This window comes from Budorcas taxicolor, chromosome 6, assembly GCF_023091745.1.
Source record: "Budorcas taxicolor isolate Tak-1 chromosome 6, Takin1.1, whole genome shotgun sequence".
Classification (NCBI taxonomy): domain Eukaryota; kingdom Metazoa; phylum Chordata; class Mammalia; order Artiodactyla; family Bovidae; genus Budorcas; species Budorcas taxicolor.
In genome coordinates, this window is record NC_068915.1 from 97,235,055 (window position 1) to 97,249,101 (window position 14,047).

Sequence of the window (14,047 nt, forward strand, 5' to 3'; positions counted from 1 at the left end):
GACGCAGACATAGGGAACAGACGTGGCGGACACAGCGGGGGAAGCGGAAGGAGGGGGTGGGACGAATGGAGAGGATAGCATGGAAACATCTACACCACCATGTGTAAAAGAAACAGCCAGTGGGAATTTGCTGTATGGCTCAGGTTAACTCAAACCGGCGCTCTGTGACAATCTCAAGGGGGTGGAGGGAGGTTCAAGAGGGAGGAGACATAGGTATACCTATGGCTGATTCATGTTGATGTATGGCAGAAACCAACATACTGTTGAAAGCAATTATAATTAATTATTTAATTGTCAATTAAAAATAAGTAGATTAAAAAAATTAGGGAGTACAGGGGCACGTGTGCATGCTCAGTTGTATCCAACTCTTTGAGACCCCAGGGACTGTAGCCTTCTATCGCTCAGTCACGTCTGACTCTTTGCAACTCCATGGACTGTAGCTTGCCAGGCTCCTCCATCCATGGAATTTTCCAGGCAAGAATACTGGACTGTGTTGCCATTTCCTACCCAAGTCTCCTGCATTGCAGGCAGATTCTTTACCTATTGAGCCATCAAGGAAGCCCTTAATATAAGGAAATGGAGGCCAAATGGGTAACACACGTATTAACTGGTAGAACTGGGGTTCAAACACAAGAACTCTGACTCCTTGCCCATGCATTTCACCAGTATTCTCCATGGCGACCTAATAAACTGTGAGACTAGCTAAAGACTTATAATTCCAAAGTAATTATTTGGCCCGAAAAATAATGTTATATTTTTAAAAGACACTGCAAATGACTATGGAGCAATGTGTACTTACCAAAGAGTGAACTACATCCATATAAGCTGTGTCTGTCTTTGCAATGCTACTAACAATGTTTAGGTGGCTTTCCTTCCTCTCTCTAATTTTTATTATTGTTTTTCAGACAATATTATGTAGGCTGCTTTCATTCCTGGTGTTGTATTTAAACTTGTGCCCAAATAAAAATAGGCAACTAAGAAACCAAAGGAACAGATGATCTGTCTATGCCTGAATATATATGAAGTATATGCATACACACACACACACACACTTCAGGATACATAAAGGTAGGCGCTTGGAAAAAGAAAGGTTCACAATATTTTTTTGACTGTAGGAGTTTGCAACCCCAGGTGATGGACTGCTGCTGGTCCATAGCCTGTTAGGAACGGGGCTGCACAACAGGAGGTGAGTGGCAGGCAAGGGAGCGAAGCTTCATCTTTGTTTACAGCTGCTCCCCATTGCTCTCATTACACCTGAGCGCCACCTCCTATCAGATCAGCGGAGGCATTAGATTCTCATCAGAGCGTGAACCCTATTGTGAACTGCCTGTCCAAAGCATCTAGGTTTGGCACTCCTGATGAGAAGCATCCTGAAACCATCAGCCTCCCCTCCACCACTCCAGTCCATGGAAAAACTGTCTTCTATGAAATGTCCCTGATGCCAAAAAGGTTGGGGACCCATGCTCTAGTGAAAGGCTAAGAGGTCAAGGACTAAATAAAGTTATTTAGAAAGTCAGAAATGTCCCCTTAGAATTAGTTCTACCTTCAGAACTTAGACTTAAAATCTTGGGTAATTTTCAGAGAGTAAAAAAGTATGTAAGAACTACTTCAGCTAAACTTTGCTCTCCTGACTAGACTTGAATCCATTCATCAGGGAACCAAGAAATCGTTCCAAGTCTTCAGAAATAACATGGATCAGAATTATTTAGTATAAGCTCAAAATTAAAAATAATTCAAAACCCTCACATACTCTTCTGACTGAGGGTTCAAAATATTGCCAAAACAATATTATTATTACTTAATAGGGAAGGGATACATCTTCAGATCTCACACTGGCAGAATTCTGATCTGTTTACTCATAAAATCATTTTGACTTGTTTACTCAGATTGCTAGTAGTAAACAACTTTTTTGGCTGGAATTTCAAGTCCTTTGATGTTCTTTATCTAATGTGAGCATAGAACTTCAGAAAACCCCTAAAATGACTGAATGGCAGTTTGGAAAGGAAGAAGAAATAAACACTTCCAAATAATCCACTAACTAAAGAACATCTTTGAACACTAAATGTTTTCATATTTTAGAGCCACTCTAAGTAAAAAAACTGAGCCTGAGTTTAAAACAAACTGACACATTCCATGTGTGATCTTGGGTAACTAACCTCTGTTACCATTCTTGTTAAGTGAGGATTAAAAGCGTAGACATATTTAAAGTTGCTTAGAATAATGTCTAGCACATTATAAGTGCCCAGTAAATACTGGCTATTCATGAAGACTGTAACAGTGTTAGTTTAGTTTGCCATCTAGGAACCTTATTCCCTTCGCCATGGTTTCCAGAGGACCTATTGGAGTGAACACTTAGGAATGATTGACTGATCTGATTGGTGGGCTCAGAACTGGCCTGCTTCCACTGGGCTCTGCTATAGCAGGTGGGGTCACTGTGCTCCACCCTAGACTAGTCTCTCTGCAATCTATTTGGGGTTCAACTGAATGAAGTGCTGTTCTCTGTCTTTCCCTGATTTCTCTACTTGTTACTGGGTGGATAAGTTGAATTCTAACGTGTGAGATAGGAGACCTGCACAATTCTTTCCAAATTTACTAGGAATAAAGGCTGATTTCTTCACACCTATTTGCCACCCATTTGGCTCCTTGTGACTGTTCTCCATTGGTTCAAACTCCAAGGGAGGAAGGGAAATAGCACATCAAAATCTCAAAATTATTTGGGATAACAGTGCATGCCCTGGTAATCTAGATCTTGAATTTCTTTTCCAGAAAAGCTTATTTGTTTTTCTGAAAGATAGAAATGTATTTTTGTCTCTCGAAATTCATTTTTACAGTTTAATAAATTAAATGAAATAACAGAGCCATGATAAAGTCACAAATGAAAAAAATATTGTCAAGATGGAAGAAATAAAGCACAATTCTCTCTTGGATTATGCATTCTATCTATTTCACAAAAGGAAACCTTACGCCATTTGTGATAAGGAGGATGCATGACACCATTCCTACAGATTGAAACAGTTTTGAGCAGGCAGTGCTTGTTTTATTTTTAGTTATCCATCTCTTCTTTGGCACGAAAAGTAGGTCTGAGAGTTTTCAGTTTTTACTTTTACTTTTTGTTTTTGTCTAATATTCTGAGATGATCTGACAGTATATCCTAAGCAACTGAGAATGGCAGTGTTCTCATCTTCTACAAGGACAACTCATCTGTGTTTTAATCTCACGGGCAGAGACCCTTTTCACACTCAAAGGATACAGAGGACCACGCAGAGAGTGATAGACGCGGAGAGAATAACTCGTGGAATTCCAACCTTCCGTCCTTCATTCTTGATGTTGACTTTGAGCGTCAATGCCGCCTGAATCCAGCAGGTCAACGTGCCAAACCCAAAAGTCAAGGAAGTTCCGACATTATGGATTTCTTCATCATTTGTGAGCTAAGGGATGAACAGACAATGACCTGTGGAGGCCCATTCAGAAAACACATACAGGCCAATGGAACACATGAAGGAGAACGAAACAGGTAGAGAGATGTTCTAAGAGCGGGCTAACAGGTTGTAGAGAGAGCCAAATCCTTTCTCTCCACTAGCCCTCTGTGTCTATTCTCCATTGGTTTGAACTCTGAGGGAAAGAAGGGAAATGACTGGTACCCTCAAACCTCAAAACATTTGCTTAGATGAGCCAATGAATGAACAGGCAGCGGTAATTTAATTTTTGAATTTATTTTCCAGAAAAGCTTTGGAGAAAAGTAAAAGAATAAAAACAGGAAAGTTACCCATAAAAAGAGAAATGTCAAGTTTCTACAGACATAAACCCCAGACTCTGTTCTCTAGATTAAGAAATGAGAACAGAATCTGGCTGTGTATTTACTGATTGAGCATGGTCAATTCTAAGCAGGTCAAGATTTCATTGGCCTGGACAACTAACAATGCTGGTTGTTATCTATTCTTATAGAATTGTCCATTTTCTGTAATATAGCCAATTATTGTTAACGGGGTTGAACCCGTGCCCCCTGCAGGGGAAGCATGGAGTTCTAACTACTGGACTGCCAGGAAATTCCCTTTTCTCCCTCATTATAATAAGAAAAATGCACTTATGAGCTTTCGCCATATCTGGAGACCCGTTAAAAGGCAACAGTGTTTGAAGATTCCTGGTCAAGACCTTCATACAGTTAATAGGTTAAAGGAGACCCATTTGGGTTGTTTCAGTTGGAAGTCAGAGATGTAAACTGCTCAAATCATTGTCCACTGATTAAAAAAATATACAGTCCTGCAATAGGATTTTTTTCTTCTTTGAAAAAAACCACCAGCCCACAGGTCAAAACACATATTTTTAAAACATTTTAAATAATGATTCCCTAAGTCAAATTTTACTTCTAGAAAACTGGCTTTCCACGCTATACACTATCTGTTTATTTATTTTAAAAATCTAATTTTAAAAATAGATGGTATATTTAATTACATGGGTCAAATTTTAAAAAATTACGAAAAGAGTACAGGCAACTGCATTATTTGTTTCCCATGTAATCTCTGTAGATACTCCAGAAAATGTTCTATGAAGAACATGTAGTGTCATCATTGATGGTTTTGAATATTTGTGGTTCAATCAAACAACCCCATCAATGGAATTCTTTAGGGAACTTAAGTGAAAGACAAAATGGCTACTCAGTAACTTCCATCCAAGACCCAGTTGAAAGAAATGATAGTTATTGAGCATTTTACAACATGCCAGCCCTTGTAGCACAGAAGCATAAGTGGAAGGAAGATTCCCACCAAAATCTCAATAAAAAACGCTCTGTGTCCTAACATTTTGGAGCTCAACAGATAAACTCTCAAATATTCTCCTGATAATTCACTGTCCAAGGCAATAGGTTCTAAGAATGCAGCTTTCTCATTATTGAGGTTGATGAGACCTTGGATAATTAGAGGAACTGGTGAGATTGAATGCCTGTCTGTCAGATGACCCATTAAGTAAAAAAAAATACTGTACCAGGGGATGTCCAGGGGAATGAGATACTAATTTAATGGATTATCAGCACTGAGGACTCAGGGCAAGAGTCAGTCTTAGAAAAGCCACTACCCTATTTTCAGTGAGAACATTACGAAATGCTCACTGGAGTGCTGAGTGTCTGGAATGCCTTCACCATTTGGATTTCACTCAGTAGACAAGGGAGAAGTTTAGGATCAGCGTTTAATTGCAAGAAGGAGGTTTCTAGTAGCAGTATTTAGCAGGGGCTGGAGGATGCTGGGGAGGAAATGGAGGCAGGGAAAACAGACAACCACTGTAACAATGCAGTGGTCTCCATGACTTAAAAATGAAGTCAAGAGTTGGGTGATGGTGTTGACAAGGGAAATTATGCTTAAATGACCTTCGGTGTGTGTGTTAGTCACTCAGTCGTGTACGCCTCTTTGCGATCCCGTGGACTGTAGCCAGCCAGGTGCCTCTGTCCATGGGATTTTCCAGGGAAGAATACTGGTGTGGGTTGCCATTTCCTCCTCCAGGAATCCCTCCTCTAGGGATCAAACTTGAGTCTCCTGCATTGCAGGCAGATTATTTACCACCTGAGCCACCAGGAAAGTCCCTAAATGACCTGGCATTTTTATACTTCTGGGAAGAAGAGTTAGGGTTAGTACATCTTTATACACGTCATATTCTAAAGAAATTCTAAAGAAATTCTGGATTTTCAAACTAACTCCCACGTGAGCCTGCTAATCTGAAATACAAGCTTTCATCCAATAAGGATGTTCAGTGTTTAATTATAGAAAGGCAATGGTCCTATTAGTTTTCTAGAAAGACAGATTAGGTTACAATTTATTATGAAAAAAGTATACAGTACTTTGAAAGCCCTTGTAGAAAATACACAGCTATTTTAGTAGCTGCATTTCCCAGCAGCTGTGCTATATGTCTGAGGTACAGTGAGGACTTTCCCATGTATGGACAAGGGAAGCCTGGCATGCTGCGGTCCATGGGCTTGCAAAGAGTTGGACATGATTGAGCGACTGAACTGACTGAGGTGAGGCTCAATGATCAGACAGGCTGACTGCTGGAGAACCTGTGCATATTAGGAACCACTGTAGAATGTTTAAAAGTTCATGGAGAATTTTATGGGCCACATAGTGACTATACCTCACTGGCTGTGATAATCATATAGGTGAAGCATGAGATGGAGATGAAAAAGGCCAAATGAAGTACCTGAAAATTACCAAGTAAGGTCATTCCAAAGGAAGCCAGACAGAGAGCCACCAAGCCACTAATATTCAGCCACGGATTTAAAACCTTTGGTTTCAGTTGTATGAAGCGCAGAACAGCTACCACAAGAGCTGGGAATAAAACAAAAGGTTATAATTGAAAAACTGAAATCACACAGCCAGACTAGGAAATGGCATTCTAAAGCCACAATGTGCAAAAGTAAACTTCTTGCCATTGTACATTTTTAAATCTCTGAAACGACCATTTTTAAAAGAAAACTTGCAGGCAATGTTTCTGATTATTGAGATGTTTTATTCTAGCTAACCTGGGGAAAGCAGAGAGGAACTGAAGCAGCAGTGTTACATGTTACTTGGGTGAGGCAAGATGATAGACTGGTAATAGTGTTTTTCCCAGAGTTTTCAAAAACAAGGTCAGCACAAGACAGACTGGCGTAGGAGAGCATTGCAGAGGCTTGGCACATGACAAATCAGATGCAGAGAGTCGGCCCATGGCACAAGAATTCACTGATTCAATCACCCTTTAATTGAGAACAGTGTTAGGACAGATGGGGCAAGAAAAAATGGGGAAGAAGACATGGTTATCAGTCTAGACAAACCTGCTGGTGCCTGTGCCAGAAATCATTCCTGGGTATGGGAAGGAAGATAAAGCAAGTATACAAATCCCTGCGTTACTAGTTTACTCCCCCTCTCCTCTGATTCTACCTGTGGGTGTTCATTGTCAAAGGACAAAGATAGTTCATCCAAATTAGGGCACTGGCAGTAAGAAAATCATGGAATCTGTATGTTAACAGAGCAGATCTGGGGGTTTGGTATGTATTAAAAATCATACTGTGATTATATTAAGAAAGCTCATTCTTCCAAATGATGTTAATTACTCATTTTAAAAGCCCACTCTTTTCAACCAAATTGTCATCAGAGAATCTGAAGAGAGATGAAGGAAGTTACTTAGATTTCAAATCTGGCTTCTAATAGTGACCTTGAGGCTAGTCCATACTCAAGCCATTAATCTAAGAATCCCCTTTTATTAATTGCTTACTGCAGGGATATTTTCATATTTATACAAAAAGTTGGGAGAGCCTAGTTTACAAATGATTTTTAAAAAGCACTTACAATTAATATGTTATAGCTAATATAAGGAAAGGCAGTTACTACTTCCTAAGGCAATTTATTTTGACATTAAGGTCTGGAGAAGGAAATGGCAATCCACTCCAATACTATTGCCTGGAAAATCCCATGGACAGAGGAGCCTGGTAGGCTACAGTCTAGGGGGTCGCAAAGAGTCAGACACGACTGAGCGACTTCACTTCACTTCACTTCACTTCCTAAGGCAATTTATTTTGACATTAAGGTTTAGCAGGGAAGATGACTAGGAATTCAGGAATTATCCTATTTATACAGCAATTCAGTAGGTAGTTATTTGCTAAAAGTCTACCTTGATTACTGGCCAATATTCAGTTCAGTTCAGGTCAGTTCAGTTGCTCAGTCGTGTCCGACTCTTTGCGACCCCATGAATTGCAGCCAGGCACGCCAGGCGTCCCTGTCCATCACCAACTCCTGGAGTTCACTCAGACTCAAGTAGCCATTAATAAGAAACCATCCACAAATTTGCATTTCTCAAGTCTGCCGAATTTAACAGTTTCAAGCTACGAAGTTAGTTCATCGAATTGACTTTCAGTTCCAAGTACCTTTGGTGAAAGAGTGGTATACAGCTTGGATAATATTTGGATTTTAGAAGCAAAATAGAAATAAACCATAATTTATGAAATCGTAAATTGTTTGGCTCTGATTTAGCTTTTAGTATATTTATATTTAGCCCACGATTCATCATCAGATTAATAGATTATACTTGAGTTGATAATAGTTTTCCAACCTAATGGTTTGAGAGATCCAGTTGGGAGCTACAGTGCAATATTTTCAGAAGTCTATTAACAGTGACAACAGTTACCCTTGTTTAGTCGCAAAGTCGTGTTCGACTCTTCTGTGATCTCATGGACTGTAGCCCACCAGGCTCCTCTGTCCACATTAGGAGAGGAAAAATTTTCTATTACTTTGGGGATGGAAATAGGAGGAAGAAGTGGGGAGAGGAGAAATTCACTATAAGCGCCTCAACACAAAGTGATCTTCAGAAAAGGAAGCTATTAGATTTAGACCAGAAATCTCCACACAGGCCATCCAGGAGACACTTTCTGGTTACCTGTGTGTGGATATTAGTCAGGGCATAATGACAAAATCAATCCTAAAGGAAATCAGTCCTGAATATTCATTGGAAGGACTGATGCTGAAGCTGAAACTCCAATACTTTGGCCACCTGATGCGAAGAACTGACTCATCGGAAAAGACCCTGATGCTGGGAAAGATTGAAGGCAAGAGGGGAATGTGATGACAGAGGATGAGATGGTCGCAAAGAGTCGGACACGACTGAGCGACTGAACTGAACTGAATGACAAAATACCAAGGCAAATATGACAAAATGTATTTGAAATACATTTCAAATGTGCTTTTAAAAATGACCAGTGAGGGGTATGACTCTGGGAACTCTCTGGCTGTCATTCAGTTTGGAGGGCTAGGATGGTGCTGGAACTCTGGCCGAAGCCCTGACTCACTGCTGAGGCAGACACCAAAATGGCTCTTCATGTTGGCCAGCCAGATAGTTGGTGCCACTGTACCCCCAGGGACACAGTCACTGCCACTCTTTATGTTACTCATTTCTCGCCAGTGAACTCCGGACGTGTACCATTCCCCTGGCTCCAGTTATTCTAGCCTTCTCTTTTGTAATCTGGGTGGTAAATCATTTCATCAAGAATAGATAATGAAATTAAGCAGGAAGCAGAAATCTTTCTGAAGACAGGAATCAACCCAAAACTTCCAGAATTGCATTCCAAACACCACACTTTGCCCTTTTCACCTATTAACTCCAAATCAGCTGAGGGCTTCCCTGGTGGTCCAATGGTTAAGAATACTCCTTGCATGCAAGGAATACCAGTTTGATCCCTGGTCTGGGAAGATCCCACATGCCATGGGGCAACTGAGCCTCTGTGTCATAACTACTGCGCCTACGTACTGCAACTCCTGAAGACCATGGACCTAGAATTTGTGCTCTGTAACAAAAGAAGCCACTGCGATGAGAATCCCACGCACACGAGAGAGTAGCCCCTGCTCACTGCAACTAGAGAAAAAGCCAGAGCAGCAACAAAGACCCAGCACAGCCAACAAATAAATAAATGTTTAAAAAAAAATCAACTGAGACAAGGCATACTTTCCTTTTAAAATAAGATCTAGTTGAAATTTTATGGTTGTGGAAATAATAAAGTTTCTGGTCTGTTAAGAATTTTATTAAGAGGTTTAAATGGAGGCAGATTCAGACTCTCTGTTATGAAGTCCACTTACAACCAAGTAGTGATTTAATTATAGCTTCTTGAGAGGGTCTTCTGGGCAGTAGGGCAATTTCAAAGCTATCTTTATATATGCAAACCAATTTTTACCACATTAACATTCTGCTCAACAGATCTTTTTAAAGTTTCCTTAAACTTTTAAAATTTTACTTACAGTTTTAGAAAAGATTTAAAAAACCCACCCATCTGTGGTTTTTGATACTTAAAACAGTTCTTTGCTATAGAGATGCTCTTTTTAATTTATCTCTCTGTTAAAAAATACAAATACTAGAGAGTAATTGCTTATTTTCTTTGTTAAATTTTTTATTTTGAAGCTGATAGGGTTCTTCAAGTTCAAACTCAAAATAGCAGCACTTCACTGCAGTGGTAGACTGGTGCTTGGCCAAATTCTTCTTCATTTTGTTTAGTTTTACTGTTTATGCATCAATAATACCTATTTATTGATAGAATCTGTGCTCTAGGAATGGCAAACCACTTCAGTATTCTTGCCTTGAGAACCCCATGAACAGTATGAAAAGGCAAAATGATAGGATACTGAAAGAGGAACTCCCCAGGTCAGTAGCTGCCCAATATGCTACTGGAGATCAGTGGAGAAATAACTCCAGAAAGAATGAAGGGATGGAGCCAAAGCAAAAACAATACCCAGCTGTGGATGTGACTGGTGATAAAAGCAAGGTCCAATGCTGTAAAGAATAATGTTGCATAAGAACCTGGAATGTCAGGTCCATGAATCAAGGCAAATTGGAAGTGGTCAAACAGGAGATGGCAAGAATGAACGTCGACATTCTAGGAATCAGCGAACTAAAATGGACTGGAATGGGTGAATTTAACTCAGATGACCATTATATCTACTACTGCGGTCAGGGATCCCTTAGAAGAAATGAAGTAGACATCATGGTCAACAAAAGAGTCCAAAATGCAGTACTTGGATGCAATCTCAAAAATGACAGGATGATCTCTGTTCATTTCCAAGGCAAACCATTCAATATCACAGTAATCCAAGTCTATGCCCCAACCAGTAACGCTGAAGAAGCTGAACGGTTCTATGAAGACCTACAAGACCTTTTAGAACTAACACCCAAAACAGATGTCTTTTTCATTATAGGGCACTGGAATGCAAAAGTAGGAAGTCAAGAAACACCTGGAGTAACAGGCAAATTTGGCCTTGGAATGTGGAATGAAGCAGGGCAAAGGCTAATAGAATTTTGCCAAGAGAATGCACTGGTCATAGCAAACACCCTCTTCCAACAACACAAGAGAAGACTCTACACATGGACATCACCAGATGGTCAACACCGAAATCAGATTGATTATATTCTTTGCAGCCAAAGATGGAGAAGCTCTATACAGTCAACAAAAACAAGACCAGGAGCTGACTGTGGCTCAGATCATGAACTCCTTATTGCCAAATTCAGACTGAAATTGAAGAAAGTAGGGAAAACGGCTAGACCATTCAGGTATGACCTAAAACAAATCCCTTATGATTATACAGTGGAAGTGAGAAATAGATTTAAGGGACTAGATCTGATAGATAGAGTGCCTGATGAACTATGGAATGAGGTTTGTGACATTGTACAGGAGACAGGGATCAAGACCATCCCCATGGAAAAGAAATGCAAAAAAGCAAAATGGCTGTCTGGGGAGGCCTTACAAATAGTTGTGAAAAGAAGAGAAGTGAAAAGCAAAGGAGAGAAGGAAAGATATAAGCATCTGAATGCAGAGTTCCAAAGAATAGCAAGAAGAGATAAGAAAGCCTTCCTCACCGGTCAATGCAAAGAAATAGAGGCAAACAACAGAATAGGAAAGACTAGAGATCTCTTCAAGAAAATTAGAGATACCAAGGGAACATTTCATGCAAAGATAGGCTCAATAAAGGACAGAAATGGTATGGACCTAACAGAAGCAGAAGATATTAAGAAGAGGTGGCAAGAATACACAGAAGAACTATACAAAAAAGATCTTCATGACCAAGATAATCACGATGGTGTGATCACTCATCTAGAGCCAGACATCTTGGAATATGAAGTCAAGTGGGCCTTAGAAAGCATCACTATGAACAAAGCTAGTGGAGGTGATGGAATTCCAGTGAAGCTATTTCAAATTCTGAAAGATGATGCTGTGAAAGTGCTGCACTCAATATGCCAGCAAATTTGGAAAACTCAGCAGTGGCCACAGGACTGGAAAAGGTCAGTTTTCATTCCAATCCCAAAGAAAGGCAATGCCAAAGAATGCTCAAACTGCTGCACAATTGGATTCAGCTTACACGCTAGTAAAGTAATGCTCAAAATTCTCCAAGCCAGGCTTCAGCAATATGTGAACCGTGAACTCCCGGATGTTCAAGCTGGTTTTAGAAAAGGCAGAGGAACCAGAGATCAAATTGCCAACATCCACTGAATCATGGAAAAAGCAAAAGAGTTCTAGAAAAACATCTATTTCTGCTTTATTGACTATGCCAAAGCCTTTGACCATGTGGATCACAATCAACTGTGGAAAATTCTGAAGGAGATGGGAATACTAGACCACCTGACCTGCCTCTTGAGAAACCTGTATGCAGGTCAGGAAACAACAGTTAGAATTGGACATGGAACATCAGACTGGTTCCAAATAGGAAAAGGAATACGTCAAGGCTGTATATTGTCACCCTGCTTATTTAACTTCTATGCAGGGTACATCATGAGAAACGCTGGACTGGAAGAAGCACAAGCTGGAATCAAGATTGCCGGGACAAATATCAATAACCTCAGATATGCAGCTGACACCACACTTATGGCAGAAAGTGAAGAGGAACTAAAAAGCCTCTTGATGAAAGTGAAAGAGGAGAGTGAAAAAGTTGGCTTAAAGCTCAACATTCAGAAAATGAAGATCATGGCACCTGGTCCCATCACTTCATAGTAAATAGATGGGGAAACAGTGGAAACAGTGTCAGACTTTATCTTCTTGGGCTCCAAAATCACTGCAGATGGTGACTGCAGCCATGAAATTAAAAGACGCTTACTCCTTGGAAGAAAAGTTACGACCAACCTAGATAGCATATTGAAAAGCAGAGACATTACTTTGCCAACAAAGCTCCATCTAGTCAAGGCTATGGTTTTTCCTGTGGTCATGTATGGATGCGACAGTTGGACTGTGAAGAAAGCTGAGCGCCGAAGAATTGATGCTTTTGAACTGTGGTGTTGGAGAAGACTCTTGAGAGTCCCTTGGACTGCAAGGAGATCCAACCAGTCCATTCTGAAGGAGATCAGCCCTGGGATTTCTTTGGAAGGAATGATGCTAAAGCTGAAACTCCAGTACTTTGGCCACCTCATGCGAAGAGTTGACTCATTGGAAAAGACTCTGATGCTGGGAGGGATTGGGGGCAGGAGGAGAAGGGGACGACAGAGGATGAGATGGCTGGATGGCATCACCGACTCGATGGACATGAGTGTGAGTGAACTCTGGGAGCTGGTGATGGACAGGGAGGCCTGGCGTGCTGCGATTCATGGGGTCGCAAAGAGTCGGACACGACTGAGCGACTGAACTGAACTGAACTGAACTGAATTGAATACCTATTTATCACAGCAGTAAAAGATAATCAATATGTTTTGGCTGAAGGAGGGAGAGAGGCTGGTGTTAGGTGACCGAAATCATCCAGCTATTAACTTCATCCTCACAGCCTCTCCAGGGAAGAAATATTTCTGTTAAGAAGTGTGTCTTACAGCAAAAGAGATGCAGATGTAAAGAACTCTGTGGGAGAAGATGAGGGTGGGATGATTTGAGAGAGTAGCATCGAAACATGTATATTATCATATGTGAAATATATCACCAGTCTAGGTTCGATGCATGAGACAGGGTGCTCAGGGCTGGTGCACCGGGATGACCCTGAGGGATGGGATGGGGAGGGAGGTGGGAGAGGGGTTCAGGATGGGGAACACATGTACACCCATGGCTGATTCATGTCAGTGTATGGCAAAAACCAACACAATATTGTAAAGTAATTAACCTGCAATTAAAATAAGTAATTAAAAGAAATGTGTCTTAGATAATAAAAGTGCACTTTTAGGACAAAGAATATAAATAATTCTGTAAAGAAAATCACTGAGCATTTATTGGATCTTTGCTTAGTCCATCAAAAAACACAAGATTTTTGCTAACTGATTTTAATAAATACCACCCCAACTCATTTGTAGGTTGTAAATTATAATCTATATGGCTGCCAACAAGCAGTGACTTATATGAGGTCTTTGTTGTTTCTTAGGGCTTCTTCCATGCCTCAGTAGTAAAGAATCTGCCTACCCTGCAGGAGACACGGGAGTCACAGGCTGGATCTCTGGGTTAGGAAGTCCTGCTGGAGGAGGAAATGGCCACCCACTCCAGTATTCGTGCCTAGAAAATCCCATGGACAGAAGAGTCTGGCAGGCTACAGTCCATGGGGTCACAAAGAGTCAGACACAACTGAGTGAGCACACAGGATGCGGG

At 40.6% G+C, this 14,047-nt stretch overlaps 1 protein-coding gene across 1 annotated transcript in view; it reads right to left on the reverse strand.

The window, feature by feature from the left end:
* The window catches only part of TMEM150C (transmembrane protein 150C), a 116,733-nt gene that overhangs the window by 2,460 nt on the left and 100,226 nt on the right, over nucleotides 1-14,047 (reverse strand). The window contains exons 6-7 of the mRNA XM_052642047.1: nucleotides 6,184-6,311; nucleotides 3,251-3,428 (exon numbers count right to left, since the gene is read on the reverse strand). Of these exons, the coding sequence (XP_052498007.1) occupies nucleotides 3,251-3,428; nucleotides 6,184-6,311 (306 nt within the window). The remainder of the gene's footprint in view (nucleotides 1-3,250; nucleotides 3,429-6,183; nucleotides 6,312-14,047) is intronic.